Here is a 20,162-nt window from a genome sequence, read left to right as displayed (position 1 = left end):
AAAGACCTAAAGGCAGTGGGGAGCAGGCCATTTGGGTCAGTGGGAAACAGGCAGTCCAGACAGAGACAAGCCTGGGCAGGTGCTTGCGTGCAGGGCTCCCAGGGCACCTGGAACAGCTAGAGGCCCCTGTGGGCAGAGAGTCAAAGAGATAAAGTCAGAGAGGCAAGGGGTTGGGCAGTGCTAAGTAGTAGCTGAATATGTGAGAAAAGTTTGGGTGAGAGCTGTCGTTGGGAGTTGGCTGCATGTGTGTGGTATTTAAAGCCTGAGACGGTGTGAGATCACCTGGGAAGTGCAGAGATGCCAGGAGAAAACCAGGGGGTCCGGGAGACGAGGAGGAACCAATGGAGGAGGCTGGAAGGAGCAGCCAGGGAGGTGGACAGGGATGGCACCGGGATCTCGGGGCTTAGATCTCACACTATTTCGGAGACTCTCTTTCAAAAAAGATACAAAATTATGAATAAAAAATTAAGAACAACTTGGTTTTTTTTTAGACGTAACTGTTTATCCTGGAGATTGTCCTATATCAGTATAGTTAAAGCAGTCTTTCTAAAAAAAAATTAAGAACAGAAACAAATATTTATTTAGAGAAAGGAAATCGCAACAAATTACTGATATTTTTAGAACACATACCACAAACAACACAAATCCAAAGATAACACTTATTTTTATTATTACTAATGAACCACTGAATGTATTCTTTCCTACATTCTCGGCTTTGTATTCTTTGCTTACCTCTCCTTATGAGGATGGATTTGAAATGGATGGAAATTCATCTCCTCTTCAGCATGGTGGCTCAACATTAACATTATAATCGATACTTCAGAAAAAGTTTACTTCAGTCTCATAATCTCTAAGGTAAGGCTTCATCTGCCACTTCCTCTGTGGTTTCTTTGGCAGTGCACCTTGCTCAGGAGCAGGCCCGCAGCGAACTGAGGCATTTCTCCCACTAGCTCAGCTCTGATGGCCCAGGAAGCAGCCGGCGTAGCTCAGCCAGTGCCACAGACATCAGTTCCTTCCCCGCCCAACTGCTAAGCTGGCCAGGGGGTGAAATAGCCATGAAGCCTGGGTCAAGGTGACCCCACCCAGGGTCCCAAGCAAAACGCGTCTCCTTTAGATCTTATCCTTGGAATAGAAGATGGAGTCCACAGTCCGTGAGATCTACCGTGGATCCACTTTGGCTGGAGTCCAGCTGAAGTGGAGGGAATGCAGCCCACTGGCCCCACTCTAAGCCCTGGGGCCACTTCCAGGGTCATCTCCCAGCAGGAGAGCAGTGTTCCGTCTTGCTACAGGGTGACAGGAGACAAAGGCAGCCTTACAAAGGGCCTGCCGGTGAGGAGCCCTCAAGCTTAAGTGTGTGAGCTTCAAGATCAGCTGGCCTCCGTCAAGAGGAAAAGCAGGAAGGAAGGCTCTCATGGATGCCCAGAGACGAGGTATTTACAGAGAGCATGATCAGTGAACCGTGTTAAATGCTATTTAAGATGCTGAGAAGGAACCGTTGGGTTTGGCACCGTGAAGGTCATTGGTAACCTTGACACAAACAGTTTGGTGACACCGTGGGATCTAAAGGCCACCAGAAGTATGTCTTGGCCACTTTGGGCTATACTAAAAACACCAGGGACTGGGTGGTGTAAACAACATTTATTTCTCATAGCTCTGGAAACTGGGAAGTCCAAGATCAAGGTGCAGCGCCAACATATCCAGTGTCTGGTGAGAGCCCTCTTCCTGGTTTGCAGATGGCCGCCTTCTCTTTGTGTCCTCCTGTGGCCGAGAGCAGAGAGAGAAGACAAGCTCCGTATCCCCTCGTCTAAGGGTGCTCAATCCCTCATGGTCTAACTGTCTCCTGGTACCATCGCACTGGGGGGCAGGCTTCAGCTTACGGATTTTGGAGTTACACTTTCAGCCACAGCAGGATAGGTTCAAGGGAAAATGATGTTGAGTAGGAGACCCTGAATACAGATAATGATTCAAAGGTGTTTTCTGAATGAATTCCATAGTTTTTACTTACAAATGAGTAAATAATATATTTTCTATTTTTGTCTCTTCAAAAACCCCAAAATTATGTTGTCACTTTGGTTTGATGTCACAGTAAATCCTAAATACAAAAGCAGTTCCCCATTCCTTATATAGGCATTCAAAATAGAATAAAGAGGGGAGTTAAGAAAATCTTGAGATTTTAGAGTTCTCTTTTCATTCCATATAGATCCAAGTGACATTAGTCGAAAGCTTGTCTCCCGGAGATACAGAAAAGCCATCTGGACAGATGGAAGTGAGAGTATTGTGTTCACATGAACTGACCTCTGTTTCCCTGTGTAACATGCTGTTTACTTCTGAGTCCTGTTGAGCAGCCTTGGGTCTTTTTTAAGCCATCTCACTTTTTACCTGCCCTGGAGTTTGACTTAGAACAGGTTGCTCTCCCCCACCCACCCTGCACTAACTCAGTAGCAAAGCAGTTTGCAAATACATGCATTTAAAAATCATACCTTTAAAAATTATGGTAGTCTATCTCATGTTCTCTATGTGTGTGCATCTACACTGACAAATTCTAATGCTTTTTAAAGCACCTCCTTAGTGGTTTTTAAGCTACTTAAATAAATCATGTCATTTCATGATTACCTTTTTGTTTACAAATGTTTTTTCATCTAATTTTTGCTATCACAATATTGCTTACCAAAGAACCTTATTGTCTTGGCTATTATTTTGATATGACCATACATACGCATATCCACAATGTCCATGCAAATTTCCTTTGTGGTTGATTGTTGTGTTGGTCTGTTTTCACATAACCGTAGTAATCATCCTATTAACTTGTTAACTCTATGTAAGTCTACTTCTTAAAATTTTCACTAATCTTGAGGATACCATGCAAAGCTGGTTATGTTGGCTCAGAAAATTTATTCATCTTAATTCTTTGTTTAGTTTTATTTGCTCTCATGTGTAACTTTAGAGATGCCTCTGTTTCCTGTTTGATGTTACACACAAGCTGTAGCTTCCCCACCTTCCCCAAACATTGCGAGAACCTTTAACCATGTGCTGTGTTGTTCAGTGAACCACTTCCTCTTGATAAGTGCTTTCATTGCATTTTAAAAAAAAGCTACACTGAAGGAATCAGGCAAAATTGACTATGGTTGGTTATTTCCAATCATACTGTATACTAGCCACTTCACACTTTCTACCCTCATCTGCGATCATCTGGAGTCTGCAATACATATTCCATACCAAGTGTGATCCCTATTATGAACAGGTTTTGAAAACTTTTTCTCTTCTCTCTGTAGTTGTCAATGTGTGGGCTGATGTTTTTCCTTAAAAAAAAAAAAAATGGCCAGCCATTTTTTTTTTATTTAAAAATAACAATACCAAAGTAAATGATATTCACAGGAGCTCAGATTTTTCGACCTTGTTTCTCATTAATTCTGTGCTAAGACATGCATGATTGGACATAGGGTAAAACCGTGAGTCTCACTGCAGGGAGGCAAAATGGAAAGACACGCAGTATGTAGATAAAGTCTAGGCATTTAACCCTTGATGCAGTGATGAAGAGAAAGATGGCTGTGGAAAACCCACGGAGGAAAGCCTTCCAGAGGTGATTTAGAACAGTGAGCCAAGAACAGTGTCTGGGATCAATAAATATTTGCTGACCGACATAAATTTTGTTGCCTTGAGCACATTGCTTGATGTCCGGGTGCCTTAGTCTCCTCATCTGTAAAATGGGGAAAATAAAAGTGTCCTATATAGGGTGGTTGTGAGGATGTATTTAATTAGTCAATACATGTAAATCATAAGGACAGTGCTTGGCACAGAGTGAGAACAGCTAACAGTGTATTAATAGATATCTTTATTATTATCAGGAAAGTAGAGAGAGTGTAGAGATTCCTCTCTCTTCCTCTTTCTCTCAACCCACAGCCATGCATAGAAATAAGAGGGGGGGGTTTTCTTGGGTAGACAGACAGGTAGTCTCTGTCCTGATGGAATTTGGGAACCAGTTCTAACCTGTCTGAACTTAATTGACTGATTCTTTTTAAAGATCAGAAAGTTATTTTTATATATCCTTTGTTGTTTCATTTTTTAAATTTTGCCCACAGATATTCTGTCCTTTCTTTTAATCCTTAGTGCTCTAACATTTTCATTGTGTTTTGGTTTCCGTAGCTCAATTCAGGTAACGATTGTGCATAACTAAGAGCACCACTGAAAAGATGAGCTCTGCCTCTGTCCCAATGAGACCACCCACCATTCATAATATATCAGCAGTTTTGACAAGTAAATTCCTTATAAAAACGTAAATAGCACGAAGTTCTTCACTATGTTGATGTTAACTGCCACTGAATAAATCGTCTCTTTAAAACCAAGAATTGATAATCACAAGGCAAAAAATCTTAACCTTTTGATTTTATGCGGAAGTTGCTAGGACTACTGTTTTTAAACCTATATGGAAAGTAAGTCTTTTCATTAGCATTCTGTTTTGTGAAAAGTTCTCATAAGTTTATTACCTGCTTTATTCAATATGAAAAGTGTATATTTTATGAATAAATCTTTTAGTTTAAGTGTATCAAAAAAACAATCTATAATATTATGCTCAAAATTCAGTTCAGAGCAAGAAAGTATAGCATGTATGTTAGGAGAGGAGAACTTGAACATGTTCATATATGTATTCATTTTTGTTTTTACAGATTCATGAAAAACCAAATTCAGGAAAACCAAAATGTGACATTCACAAATACCTACACATACATATAATGTATTATCTGTTTTGATACCAATGCAAGACAGAGGCATTTAAGTCTATGTAAATAGCAAAACACATATAAATATATTGTTATAACTAAAGTCATACAGATAACTTGATATGTTACTGTGTGCTTAAGCTGTTACATTTTTGTTTTAAAGTAAGATATAAATCTATGTTTGGGGTTTAAAATTAATTAGATATTGATGTGAATGAAGGAATAATTAAGACAGATGACATAACTTGTTTATAGTTATTAAATATAGTACTACTTATAATATTAACTGACTCCAGATTGAATTAGGTATGAAGGAAAGCCATTGGTAATATCACTCAAGTTGCATGGTAGGGATTAGATTTTTTCAATGCAACAAAAATGCTGGGTTTTAAAACTGATTCAGGCCTAAAAAGATGTGAGCCTCTGTGAAATCTTTGGGTTTACCAACCAAATTTATCTGTACAACTATCAGTGTTTATTCACTTGAAAAGTACTGAAAAAATTGAATTATTGCTATCATGAGTAAAGTTCCATACACCTATACGCTGACAACAGCGTATGAAAAGACTTTCTGTTTAATTGCCTTGATAGTCAAAAGAAACGTGGATGTGATGACCTCCGGGACTGTCCAGCCCAGAATGGCACTGCGTGCAGTGCAGCAGGACCCCTGTCGAGGGCATAGGAGACAGAACGATGGAGAGCTTTCCCTGCCGCCTGAGATCTGCACCCTAGCTCACTTCCGCCTGTTAGTCTGGGAGGTTACTTAATGTAGGCTTTCAACGAAGCATTTTGAACACAAAGTGAGTGTGGTCTGGTCCTTACTTAGTAACAGCTCCCAGCCTGGAAAGAGGTTCTGGCGCACGGTAAGCAAGAGCATGATTCAGTATGGCAAGTGCTGATGCCAACAACCACACGCTATTTTGTTTAACACAACCCTATGAATTATGTTTTAGTTTCCCCACTTTAAAGACAAGGAAACAAACCGAAGAGGTTTAATACCTTATCCAGGTGGTTGTTGGGAGCAAGGTTTGCCAATCTGGTCACCCACTGCAGTGGACAGCAAATCTCTCCAGCACATAGGAAGGTGCCCTTGACGTGTTGACAGGAAAGCTAGATTTTGAATGACAAATAGATTTTCAGAAAGATAAGCAGACGGAGGAGGATGTTCCTTAAAGGGAGTAACCTATACAAAGATGCAGAGAATTTTTAAAAGCCTGTTCAGGCAATGTCAATGGCCCTGAATGGCAAGAGTGGAACACTGAAAAGCAGGGGCAAATTATGAAGGACCAAAAAACATGCTGAGGGGCAAATTCTCTCCATGTCATTGTGACCCACCTTGGAAGGTTTTTCAGCAGGAGGGCAACACATTTGGATTTGTATTTCAGATTTTCAGTGATGATGGCGAGGCTTGATGTGGGTGCAGGAGGCTGGAGGTTGGAGACTGGGTGAGCTTTTGAGGGTCTCCACGCTGGCGTGACAGTGAAGATGAAGGAGGGGAGAGCTTTCTGAAGGAAAACCAACAGGATTTTTTGACTGATTGGATGGAAAAATGGAGTCCAGGACTATACTAAGGTTTCTAAACTGGACTAGTAAGTGAATAATGAGCACCAGCCCAGTTGCGGCATGCGGAAGGAGAATGCATCAGAGGGGTAAGAATGGTGGAAATGCATGTGGGTGTCGAGTGGGCTGTTTGTAGGCAGGTAATGTGAGAGGTCTTCCCTGACCTAGGCCCCAAATCATGGCTGAAAGTGCTAATCCAAAGGACAATAAAGCCTGTATCTAAACTGAGTTAAGTATATTCTGCCAGCTTGGCCATAGATCTGTGTCCTGTTAAACATGTATGTCAGAGTCCCTAGAATTTTTCCAGCCTTCAAGAGATGTAATTGACATATAACTTTTTGACTTTAAGGTGTGAAGCATAATGATGTAATACACGTAAATATTATAAAAGTTCAGCTGACACATCCATCACCTCACATAATTTTTTCTTGTGGATAGATTTTTAAAATATGTATATCTGAAGTTTATAGATGTGGAGAAGAGATTTATATATGTGGAGAAGAGAAACCATTTAGGGATAAAAGCAGAGGCTTAGAAATTTAAGCCTTAGGGAAATAGTAAGCGTTAGGAAATATTGTTATTCAGGGTATCAAAGGCAGGATTCCAGCCTGGATGTGCAGCCTCAGCCACCCCACCCCTCTCCTATCCATTCCCCACCCACCCAACAAATCAGCAGTTTGTTGTTCTGCCAAAGACCCAAAAGGAACTCAGAAATGACACACTCACAAAAAGATGTTAATCGCACCCAGTCGGGATGTGTACTTCGCGTCCTTGTTTTGCGCTGCATTGCTTCCCTAAGCTGCTCAACCCTCCTGGTCTGGTAACCCAAGTCACACTGAGCTCTTGGAGCTGGGGTGTTTTCTTTCTTTCTGTCTCTTTTTAATCTTGATTTTTGACCTTTGGAAAAATACCCCACATGCACAGGGACACAACCTTATTTTCTCGTGTGTGTGCGTCCGTGTGTGTGTATGTGTGCGCGTACACTAGATGTATCTGTGTGATCCTTGTTCTGTCCATTCCAACAGTTCGGTTTTTTGGCAGGGAGGGTAAATATGTAAGATGATTGAATTTACAGATCAATCCAAATGTATGTTAGTAATAGCCCTCGACTCAAATGTCTTATTTTCACCAAGGATAAAACTCTTGCAAGCTGTGATTCATTGAGATTTACTTAGTAGCAGATATACTTGTGACCATAGATCCATAGATTTATAGCACAATTTTGGTGTTGACTCTTTTTAATAATTCAATATCAACAGACTCTGGTGGAAAGAATGAAAGGGTGGGGGAAAGATTTTTACCAGATGAACATGGAGAGTTTACACAGAGGTCATGAGAATGTGCTGTTGTTTTGAGTTATTTCCACTGTAGGTGTGTGATTCATGCTGGCAGGTCCTTGGCCTGCTGTGTGTCACTGGTGTGTACAGGCTGAGAAACTAAGGTCTTTGGGCTCTGTGGCTTTTTCTGACTTGTCAATGTCATGTATCCTTCAAGGCTTTATTTTTCACCATTTTACTGCTTTTCCAAATTTAATGATTTCAGAGAAAGCATCAATTAGGATTCATACCACTAGTGTCGTTTTTGGCTCCTACAAGTTTATTGTAATACTGGCTGGAAGTTTTGAAGTCAGCAAATAAACCCATTTTTCCCACTCCAAATGGATTACTTTTCTCTTATGAAAAATTTGAAATATGTTAACACTGACACTTACTTTCTAACTTCCCCTACTAATAATAAATCATCTGAAGGATTCCTCTATTTTGTCAAATTATTGTGCTGCATAAAAATAGTCTAGTGAGCATGAATTCACATGACAGTTCTGGAAATTTTATTGTTTATTCTTATAATTTCTTCTTATTAAAGTAATGAATGAATCATCCGTTGTAAGATTTTGAATACCAGATTAATCGTCTGAGGGACAGTTTGTGAAACCAGGAGGACTTTGTTGACGTGAATGCTTTCCTCCCCTCATTTTGTAGGTAATTTGAAAAAGGAAGGGTATGGTTCAGATACTTTGTAAGCAACTGGGAGGGGATGAAACAACATGTGAGTGGATCCTGGCGTTGATTCCCCTTAACCTGGAGGCAGGGCCCACCCACAACTCTCTTTTTTGTTCCTCTCACTGTGATAAACACTAAGCTCAGTAACCCACATAAAAGGGGATGAACATCTTCCATCTTTCTTACTGATGCTGTGTTTGAGTCCTCCCTGACCTCTCAGACCTGCACACATCAACCCATACCTGTCTGCCTTACCTGTCACCCCCACACCTGAGTGCTCACCTGTGTACTTAGTGTGGTCTGATCCTGAGCATTCGCTGAGTGCATTCCTTGGATACAAACACATGCGTCCCTGTCCCACGTGTGTACACCTGATTCTTTCAGGTGTGCCTACAACTTAGGAATGTGCTTGTCCCATGGTACCATCAACCTATACTGTCTTAATGAAGTACCCTTCTGGGATCTTCCTGACCAACCCAGTTTCATGCCTACCCAAGCTCTTGCAAAATACTCCTCTGCTTGAAGCCAGACAGGGTGTTCTGGAAAATTAACAGCCATAGCTATCCAAATGTCCTTCCTCCAATATAAAACATGCACAACTTAAAACCTGAAATGGCTCTGAATGTGCTCCATAACTGTAGCTCAGAGTAGCTTTTGTGTTTCACTAGAAGGAGAGCAAACATCTGTTTTCCTGTGGGGAGCAGGACATTCACATGGAAAATACTCTCAGTCCTGTTCAGGGAAGATGGTGAAGTATGTAATGTAGAAAGTCATTTTTTCTTCTTAAAGTCAGGAGGGAGAAAATGCACGATAGAAAATTAAGCAAGCATATTTCGTTAAGTGATGTAAACCCAGGATTACTGTTGAAGATAATTTGGGAATACTGAGCCTAGCTTTGAAAGGTAGGTGTTTGGAGGACATGCACTGATTCCATGCCACATGGTTTTATGCCATCAGCTTTCTGATTGCTTGGTGTCAATGCTGTGCTGGGTGTTTAATGTTCATATCAACCTGGCATGTAGAATAGCTCTTGGCATGCTGGGTAACTGTCATCCTCATGATCATTACATCTCTTTACTTGTAAGAATTAGGTTGTTGTTGTTTTTTACAGAACTATTCAGGTCGGTTTTAAATAAGCAGAGTCAGTATGACAGAAGTTTTTCATATACGTTTTTTATAAAGAGACAGAGAGACCCTGCTTAGCTAAAGCCTTTCAAAATGAAAAAGTATTACTACTCAAGTATTAGTTTGAAGTTATGGTAAAGGAACAACTATACATTTTCAAGAAAATTTATTCAAGAAAGATAGCTCTTCCTTGACTTTGCCTGTTTTAGCCAAATAATGTCTTTTAAATGGAAGCATACACATGTTTGTGTAGAGGTAATAATATTACAGTTATGGCAAAAAAAAAATTTTTTTTTAGAGCTACATAGCGAAATATTTATGAACAATATATTTGTTTCAAAATCATCTGTTAGGAAAATATAGTATGATACCTAAATTAAAAAGATCAGTCATGAATTGATAATCGTTAGAGCTGGACAATGGGTACATGAAAATCACATTATCACATTATTCTCTCCACTTTTCTATGTATTGAAAAGTTCCCATATAAAATGAGTAAACTACAAACACATGCAGACAACATGTAAATATTGGTTGACTTAAATAGTATATGCTGCTCCTCTACACTCACCACACTTCTTAGTTTGGACTGTTAACTGGCGCTAATCTTCTAGTGTTTCAGAGCATTTGGGACCCTTAGAAATTATCTGCAGCAAACTCCTCATCCTATAGATGAAGCAGTTGATTCCCTTTGCCAGACAGCATGTTACTAATTAGTGGTTGAAAGGGGGCAATCATGTCTCCTAGTTTCCTAATCCAGCCTCGCCAAAAATGTCAGGAAGAAAGCAACTAGTTACACCTCCTGGGCTGTCCCTGCCCATTTTGTGGGAAAGGTTTTCCTGTGTTGGACCATCACTTCATTTGGTTTAGAGCAAAGGAAGGTTATCATGTAAAATATGTTTTATTTCCATCTCTTTTCACTTGGTTTTGTGACCATTTTTGTTCTAAGTGTGTGTCATCTAATACTTTCAAATAAATGTACTGAAGCTGCTGTCTCAGAGATATCTTTGTCAAGCAGGGAATCACTTGGTAAATGTGCTTTCTCACACCTGACATACCATTTTTGTGTAAGTTTTTAAGGCGAAGTGAAGTTCTATACCTCTCTGACACAATCAACTGTGGCATGAGGCTTTTTCCTTGTCTAATCAGGGTGTCTATGGGACGTGAATTACTGAATTTTGTCCATTTGGCTCAAAGAGACTAGTTTAGTCTGGAGAAACAAAGTCCAGTTGTCACTCTGAGACAGTCCCTAAGGTCTGGCTCAATCTTGGATGAGGCAAATTGGGGAGAGGTCAGGCATGGAATTCAGACTGAAATGAACCTACCTCTCCATATCCTTTCTCTCCTCGACTCACTTGACCATGAATGGGCTCTTTGGGAAAAGAAAGAAATGGGACAATGATCCAGGGATCGGGCTTTTATTCTTCTGTTTATATCTGGGCTTCTTCCTCTTTCAGATGGATGAGTCAAATGAAGATATAGACCAAATGTTCAGCAATTTGCTGGGAGAGATGGATCTTCTGACCCAGGTACAGTCCCCTTCTTAACTTGCAAATTAGAAAAAAATATGGGGCTACAGAATTTGATTTTAATATGACAAGAAAGCTATCTTTAAAAAAATCCTGGAGATTGACAGTCTTATACATTCCTGTGTAACTGTGACAATAGTGGGAAAAAAAAGTAAAGCTTTATCCTGATTTTACCCTCTGAGTTAATTGAATACATTGATCGCATATACATTCTGTTATGATGAGTCTCCTACTTGTCATCTTCAAATATTCAGCCAAAGGGAGGAATTTCCCCCCAGCAAGCCCCCATCATAACCACCACCACCGAACAATTTCCCCTGTAGTTACCTTTATATAAAGACTAGCTAAGAATATCATGTGATCTTTGGTAAAGATTCCTTACCAATCTTTGAGAAACGCTGCATTTTCAAGGACTCAGTGGGAGTCACTGTGGTCTCTGATTAGGATGTAGGAACTTGGTTCTCTCAAAGTAGCGTGAAGGCCTCTCAGACACAGGGTGCACGTCTAAGAAAAAGCCACTGGCACCACGACCAGGCAAACTCAGAGATCACCCCCCTGTCAGGCTGACTGCAGCCCAGAGGCTGCCCCCCTGAGGATCCCCGCCTGGGTGGTAAGGTCAGGTGAGCTGCCATGTGTCTTCCCGTGCTCTCAGTGCGCTGCTTTGATTCAGGGCACAGGCGGCTCGTCCCTTTCTGCATGAAATACTAACCTAAAAGTAATCCAATAGTCCTAGTGAGACAGGGATCTTAAAGTTGTCTACAGAACAAATGAAGAATAGTTTATTTTTGAAGAAATGTTTATTTTAGGGGAAACAAATTAATTTTCATTAGCATCTACTTTATATCCCATATACAATTCAAGAAAGGTTAGATTCTATGAAAGAAGAGACAAAAAATGAGACAGTAGGCTTCAGTGAAAGGGCTGCTGGTGAGCAGGTGATATTGGGATAGTAACCACATTTCTACAGATGCAGGGACTTTTCCTCCCATGGCAGGGAGGGTTTGAGTGAGCATCCGTGGTCTCCCCACCCATCCACTCACTTCCGCTCCGGTGGGAGGAGTGGCTGTTGTGCCTGGTCGCGTTGGGGGTTTTCACAGGACCGCAGCTGGGTATTGCCACTCTAACTCAAGGGCAGGAAGGGGTCCCCCAGAGTGTCTTGGGCCTGCCCTTACTCAAGGCCCTTCTGGGATTTGCTCTTCACTGTGTGCAGGTGTGCACGTCGCAGGGCTGGCTGGGCTAATACAGTTCTCCCACAGGTATGTCACAAGGTTTCAGGGTAAAGAAAAGGCCCCACTTCGTCCTTGAGACTAAAACCTGTTCTTCCGTTTGGCCTTAATCATTTGCCCTTTGAGGTTATTGGGTATTTTCCCAGCCATTAGAACAGCTGGTATTTGATCCCCATTTGTGAATTTTGTGCCTATTCTGTTTATTGAAACTGAGGGGTGGTTGATGTGAGTGATGTCTACTGTCCCAAACAAGAAAAATTTAAAGGAAATTAAAATGTAGCAATATGATTTTTTAACATTTGTATTTTTGAAATAATTTCAAGCTTAGGGAAAAGTTGAAGAAATAATACCAAGAATTCCCACTTACTTTTCTCCTAGATTTCTCCTTAGTTAACGTTTCCATTACCCCATACTCATTATCATTCTGTCTCTGTGTGTTATATTTATGCATATGTACATGTGTTATATGTATGTACACACACACACACACACACACACACACAAACACACAGACTAGAAACCAGTGGTATTGACTGGGTTTTTGTGGAGAAGGGGAACCTGCCATTTGTAATGCTTATATAGGGAAAACTTAAATACACAAACAGCCAGGAAAATATGAAAAAGAAGGTTAATGATTCATTAAAATAAATTCATGAAAGAGAATTAGATCTAAATATATATTGGAATTTAAAATTTGATGAAAGTGGCATTCTAAATAAATAGGGAGAAAAAGAGAATTTAATAAATTATGTTGGAGAATGCATCTGCGAAATTGAAAGCTGAATTTCTGTCTCAGGCCTTACACCAAAATGAGTTTCATGAGTCAGAGATCTAACTATATAAAATGTATATAGAAACAAACATGAGAGAAATGTCTGTACAACCTTTAGATATGGGTACCTTTCCTAGGTGAGATACAATACCCAAAAGCCAAAACAAACAAAAACAAAACTACTTTATTGGTCACCATTGGAAATTGCCACTCTATTAATTTATTACTCTGAAAATTGATAAATAAAAGGAAAAAAATCAAGCATTTATCTTAGTCTTTCTATGACCCTAGTCAAACTGTATTTCAGAATGAACAAATAATTAATGAGAGAGGTTCTTAATAGAGTAATTCCGATTAAACATTAAAGGAATAAAAAATTAGAACATCACCATTTTGTAAGTTTTAATGATGTACATTTTCAAGCATATGATTTTTAAGGAGGTGAATTAGTACAGAGCAGTGTGTGAAAACTTCATTCATATGCCGCCTTTGTGATTTTTGCCATATTGGCAACCCACCTATCCTGTTATTTCCTTAATATTTGTCTTCAATTGATTTTTAAAATTAAGCTTCACCGTAAGTAGATTAGATACCCTAACTTAATGTTTTCTTAATAAACATACAAACAGGTATGCAATATTTATATTTAAATTGTTTCTGTTTTTGTATTTCACCTGAAATCATTTCATAGACCAGACATGAAAAAACATGCTACCATGACTTCATGTTGGGCTTTCAGTGACTTTTCTGTGATGAAAGGAACTCCTCCCCAAGATCATTTCCCTTTCTTTTTTCCTTCTCTCCATATTTTACTAGAAGCCTTTTTAGCACACATTTAGTATTAATATATTGTTGGTCGACTACTTCTAATTTCTTTAAATAGTATAGTAAATTATATTCCTGAGAAAATCATTAGTTGGTAGCCTGATTGTGATGTTAGACTTCTTAGTTATGGAATAACTTCTTTATACTTTCATTAAATTTTTGTTCCTGTGTTTGCCTTATAGTTCATCCATTAACCTCTCTTTTCTTGGCAATCTTTGCTTGCTCGTTCTGTTTCTTAGAATGAATTCTGGGGTTGTAGTCAGTTTTCCCTACATTTTATCCTTAATTCTGGCTTGCTTGTGTTAGTTTTTTAAAACTTTTTCTTAATGAACATTTTTTTTCCTTTTCTACTATAAATGATCATATGTTATTAATTTATTCTCAAACATGTAATGATTGGTCTCCTTGAGAAATTTAAGTCACAAGCAGGGATATTCTTTACCAAATCAAATTTAATCAGAGGGTGCACTCACTGTCAAGAAAACATTGATGTTTAAGAACAGGTGAAATCACTTCTCAAACTATAGACATAAAAACATTATTGAAGATTTAAATATTCTATGTACTATAGCTCATATAAGAAGTCACTTTTCAATTAAAAGATAATGTTTTTATAAAATTAATAACTTATTCTGTCTTAATTTCTTTTTAACAAGAGTTTTATTAGGTTATAACAGCATAACCTTTCACTGTATGACAGCAGATTGCAACCTGAAACAAATTTTATCTTCTGAGGGACTAAATAGTCCTCTTTTTTAAATGTCATTGCTTAAGTATTCATATGATTGTATATAGTCTATGTGTTACAATTGCATCATTACAGGAAACTTTTTCTATTTATAAAAATTATTTCATTCTTATTATTCTCAGTTGACCTACTTTGTTTCAAGATGTACCTTCTAGAATCATTTTTAAGTTACATTTTCTATAGGGGAAAAAAATTTCAAGTGAGAATACAATTTCCAAAGAACATATTTGGAGAGAAAATGTGTAAATAATAAATGATTTTTTTACATAGGGATTTAAATGTGCTGCAAAAATGTTCATATCATGAATAACTTTTGGGGATGGGGATCTGTTTTCACAGAGTTTAGGAGTGGACACCCTTCCTCCTCCTGACCCTAAACCGCCCAGAGCTGAATTTAACTTTAGTGTGGGCTTTAAGGACTTAAATGGTAAGTATAATAATTTCTTTTCTTAAGTCATTTGAAATCATAATGATGACTAGTATCTGTACAGAACTATAATTTAAAAACAAAATTTAAGGTACCCATACATCATGATGAATAGAATTTTTTAAGACCTGGACTTCAGATTGTGTTTTATTGTATCTGGATTGAATTGAGAGACCAAGAGGATATTTTTGCCTCTAATGAAAGGGAACACGATCCTGTGTTCATAAAAAGTCTCAAAACTTTCTTATTTTTTTAAGAAGTGAAGAGAGTTTCTTTTTATTACTAAGTCCTTTTATTACTAAAAGTAGTTAGGTACAGTAGTATAAGAAAATATTAAGGAAATGCCCCTTCAAGGATAAAAATGAGCTATTTTACAGTGATTGATAATATATTTTCAATCACTTTATTGATTGCTTCAAAATATATTTGATTTATGTTATTACACATAATACATTTGCTCTGTTTGACAGTTTTTTGTTCTCCCTGAGATCATCATACTATCTTATTAATAAAAATCTCTCTTCCTACTTAGTGCAGAGACAATCTTTAACCCATGTGCTAATCAAATTACAGAGAATCTTGAAGTAATTGCTTCCAAATTAATGAGAATGCATTGCAACTCTTGAAAAATATTTTCCAGAGACTTGCAGTGCCTACCAAAAGAATGAAAAAGAAAATAATAGAGAAACCCAGTTACAGAAATTCAGAGTTCCAAGTTCTATTTCTGTCACTCACCGGGTTTCTTTATTTCTGTCATTTTTAGCAATTTTTTGACAAACTCTTAGGTGCTGATGCTTATATTTTGACAAATTATAATACATCTCTTCTGATTTCCTCTTTTCCCCACCCTCTTTTCTATTTGTCATATAAACTTATTATTCCTGTTAGTCATTCGCATCATAATGTTGAATGATAGTAAGACTCATGAAATTTCAGAAAAGCAGAACACTTTTGTAGAATTATGACATTGGTAAATAACATAGACTTGCACACAGGAACTGTGCAGATTTGCCTTAATGCACTCATAACAGCTGGGTGCATTAATCGGTTTGGTTAAAATTAAAATTTAATCACTTCATCAATTGTAGTGAACTCAATGCTCAGTACTAGTATCAAAAAATTACTGAAAAGGACAGAAACAAAAAAGCCAACAATATATAAACATAATAATGTTTAAAGTACAGTAACAAGAAATCCATGTCATTAAGGAGATAAGGCACAGACATGTGGCTCAATCTGAATATAGGACAAGACCATACAAAAGTAATGATTGTACTGAAAATTAAATTTATTGGGAGTTAGAATACATTTTTTTCTGTTTCCACTTAGAGCATTGCTGAGTTAAAAATATTTTGCTCAAAGCTGTTCAGGGTAGTAGTGAGAAACTTCTCTTGACCAGAATCTATTTCTATCTTATTCCCCAATTCCATATTACTCAATTCCACACTTATGTATTTAGGATTATGATTTAACGTTTGGAAATTGTTAATATAAGTATTAATATGGGAACTCTGTCACCAAAATTTTTATAAAGGATTAAAATCATTTTCTTATGTGTCAACCGTCACAGTGCAACTGCCACCATTGAGAAATTATGGGTATGCTTCATTAGTTCAACATGTATTTTTTTCTGAAATTTAAAAATTAATTTAACTTGATTTTATAAAGAAGTTATATGCAAAAATGGCCTAGAAGAAAATAAACCTGTTTTTTAACGGAGATCCAAATTTAGTCCAAGTGCAGTACACCAAAAACGATTAGCATTAGTGCAATATGAAACATGATGTTTATCATGACGATGCTGGGCGATAAATCATTTCACAAAGCTTGATGCTTATTTGCTACTGATTAGGCTTCATTTCCCTGCTCCCATTTCCTTATGCCAGTTCATCCTACACGTAGCAGCTAGAATTCTCTTCCTCATTCTGCCCATCCTTTGTTTATTCCTTTCACCACCCATGACTGTCTGAAGTGCTCTCCTGTCACTGCTCACCCACACCACTGCTGGTGCGTCCCAGTCCAGTCGGCATCCAGGATGACACCTCCGGTCCTTCAGCAGTCTCACACACCGTGGAAATGCTGCGGAGAACTGCCCTCCCTTGCCCTCACTCTGAAAATCTGTCTGCCCTTGCCTCTAAAGATATCTCTGTGTTAGGGCATTTTTACCACTTAATCCCAAATTTTAAAAATTACTGTTTACTCCTCAGCCCCTTTAGTGCTTCATTTCCTGCTCTTTATCATTAATGGCTCTTTCTTTGAGAGTTTCTATTGCTAGGTGCTGTGCCTACAGAAGACCTATCTTCACCCAGGGCTGCAGACATTAAACCCCAACTGGCTGAGATCCACTTTCTTCCAAAAACATTCATCAGTGGTACTCTGCCTACCCTCCAAGGCAGGGGAGAACTCCTCTTCCGTTTCCAGTATCTCCCCTCGCTACTTTCCTAAAACCCTAAGATCTTGCACCAGAATAAACAAGAATTCCCTCCTTAGGCAGCTAATAATGTGCTTGGATCTGACTTTATAGCTAATCTGTGAGAGTAGAAAATGCATTTTTCTCCTTTTTTAGGGCTCGGGGGAGGTTTACCTTCATTGAGGTATAATGGACAAAGCTGTAAGCTATTTAAAGTGTACAATGCAGCATGGAGTATATAGCCAATGGTTCTGCACCCAGTATCCTCCTGTGTTGACAGGTAGTAACTACACTAGTTGGGATGAGGATTTAATAACATGTATAACTGTTAAACCACTGTCTCGTATACTTGAAACCAATATAATACTGTGAAACCAGTATAATATCAACTGTACTGCAATAAAAAAATAAAAATACCCCAGAAGATGACTGGTTAGCCAGAGACGGGTAAGATTCCTCAAGGGAGGAACAACCTAAGACAGGCACAGTCGCAGGGGAGCCATCAGGTGAGAATTTGGGGATCAACAGAGGTGAGGCTCAGAATCTCACCCCCCCTGTTTTGAGAGAAATCTTCTGCATCCGTGGATGTTTTGCTGCCCTTGTCTAGCCTGGATTAATACTTAGTCCATAGGCACACACCTGATCATCTGATCATCTACATTTGCCCTCTTACAGCACTAAACTATGTTTTCTACCTTTATCTTGCATCTACCTACCACTTCAGCATTTTATTAAAAGTAAAAATAATAATAATAATAAAGGGAGAAATGTGGGATCAACATATAAATCAAGTACAAAAATCAAACGAATATTCATATTTGACCTGATTGTTTATAGGTCATAATGCGTGATCAAAACTGAAAGTTTCTGTGATGAATGCCCTTGTACTGTTCACCATGTAAGAATTTATTCACCATGTAAGAATTCGTTCACCATGTAAGAACTTGTTCGTTATGCTTCAGAAGATTGGAGACTGACGAGAATTAGACTTGAGATGGATTAATGATTGTACATTGAGCATTGACCCCCCTATACTGAATTTTATTGTTGTTAACAACCATTTGATCAATAAATAAAAAAAAAATAAAAATAAAGAGTACAATGTGATTTGATATAAGTATCTGTTGTGAAAGGATTTCCTCCACTGAATTAACATCTGCCACCTCACACATGTACTTTTTTTCTGAGAACATTCAAGTTCTACTTTCTCAGCCAATTTCAGTTATACAATACAGTGCTATCAACTATAGTCACCATGTTATGCATTAGATCCTCAGGCCTTATTCATCTTATAAGTGAAAGTTTGTACCTTTAACCAACCTTTCCCTATTTTCTCCCCTCCAGCCCTTGGCAACCAATACTCAAATATTACTCTGAAAAATTACCTTCTTTCAGTTTTTCAGGTACAGATCATTGTTTATATCATTAATGTGATTTTCCCCATCAGAGTCCTTAAATGCCCTGGAAGACCAAGATTTGGATGCTCTCATGGCAGACCTTGTAGCCGACATAAGCGAAGCTGAGCAGAGGACAATCCAGGCGCAGGAGTCCTCTCAGAGTCAGTGTCCCCCGGCATCTGTGGACGTTTCACCTCTCAGCAGTGCAGCCTCTCTCGGTGCTGGAGCAAATGTTACTGCAATTAGTATTAGCCAATATAAGGATGATTTACCACCTCCACCGGCTGATCCCACGTTAGACCTTCCTCTGCCACCCCCACCTCCTGAACCTCTCTCTCAGGTAAGTGTGTTGGGCCAGAGATGGAAGCACTGTTGACCTCTGCTGCCCATGATCTTTCATTTCCTTCAAAGTGATAGTTACATTGATAAGTTTGTATGGCTGGAGCTCTGAGATACTAAAAAACAAGGATACCAACTATGTTTATTGCAAAGCCAGAGTCCTCCGTGAAGACACACTGATGTGTATAAAGAACATATCGAGGCCATATCCAGGGATTGTTATAGTTGGGCTAAAATCCGTATTTGTGTACAGCACCATCTCATATCATTCTAAGGAGCAGAGGCTCTTCATACGGAGTCCCTGAAGATCTCCAGGAAGCAGTGATTCCCTAGAGTTTGTAGAGTCGAGCGCATGTGAGGCCTCGTGGGCTTAGTCACTTCCAACATATTCCAGAAGGGATCTGTGGCTCAGAAATTCAAGAACCATGGATGTAAGAAGCTATAGTCCACTTTTAAGTAATCAAAATGTAACCGGAGCAGCTCATTTCCTCATCATTATAAATAGGTGAGAGAGCCTTAATTACCCTCTTCTCAGAATACTTACTTGCAAAAATCAAAGGGCTCTGGGCTCATGTAACAGTCTGCTCTCTTTTATGCCTGCTCATACGTGTGTTCATCTGCTTTCTTGGTGAATTATAAGTTTAGGTTTGAATCTAAATTTTAACTTTTGGGGACTTAAGGACCCTTTTAGGAATCTAATAAAAACTAGGAATCCCAGAAAACGCATACTACTCCAGAAGAATGTACCTCATTTCAGGGAGTTCTTAAATCCTTTGAGATCCACCTGTAAATGCTGCAAGTTAGACCCCAGTTTTGAACCAAGCAGAGATTTTTCGTGGTCTTAAAAGGTGAAGCTATGTTAGAGTACTCGTTCCATCTCTGAAGTTACTATTCCCAAGATACAAAGGGAGACTGCCTTCTGGATCTCTGGGCTGAAGGTTTTTGTTCCAGTCATTGAAATTCTGGTATTCATTAATGGACTGTGTTGAACGCCTTGCTGTGTTACAGGAAGAGGAAGAAGCCCAGGCCAAGGCTGATAAAATTAAGCTGGCGTTGGAAAAACTGAAGGAGGCCAAGGTCAAGAAG

At 38.7% G+C, this 20,162-nt stretch overlaps 1 protein-coding gene across 2 annotated transcripts in view; it reads left to right on the top strand.

Annotated features, from left to right (window-relative positions):
* APBB1IP (amyloid beta precursor protein binding family B member 1 interacting protein) overlaps window positions 1-20,162 on the top strand; it is a 79,301-nt gene that overhangs the window by 19,154 nt on the left and 39,985 nt on the right. For both annotated transcript variants that reach the window (XM_073229167.1, XM_073229166.1), the window contains exons 3-6: window positions 10,861-10,932; window positions 14,843-14,930; window positions 18,788-19,077; window positions 20,085-20,162. In XM_073229167.1, coding sequence (XP_073085268.1) covers window positions 10,861-10,932; window positions 14,843-14,930; window positions 18,788-19,077; window positions 20,085-20,162 — 528 coding nt within the window. The remainder of the gene's footprint in view (window positions 1-10,860; window positions 10,933-14,842; window positions 14,931-18,787; window positions 19,078-20,084) is intronic.

Source organism: Manis javanica, chromosome 2 (genome assembly GCF_040802235.1).
Source record: "Manis javanica isolate MJ-LG chromosome 2, MJ_LKY, whole genome shotgun sequence".
NCBI classification, from domain to species: Eukaryota; Metazoa; Chordata; class Mammalia; order Pholidota; family Manidae; genus Manis; species Manis javanica.
Note: the sequence above shows the minus strand (reverse complement) of the source record. Positions and strands in the feature narration are given on the sequence as shown.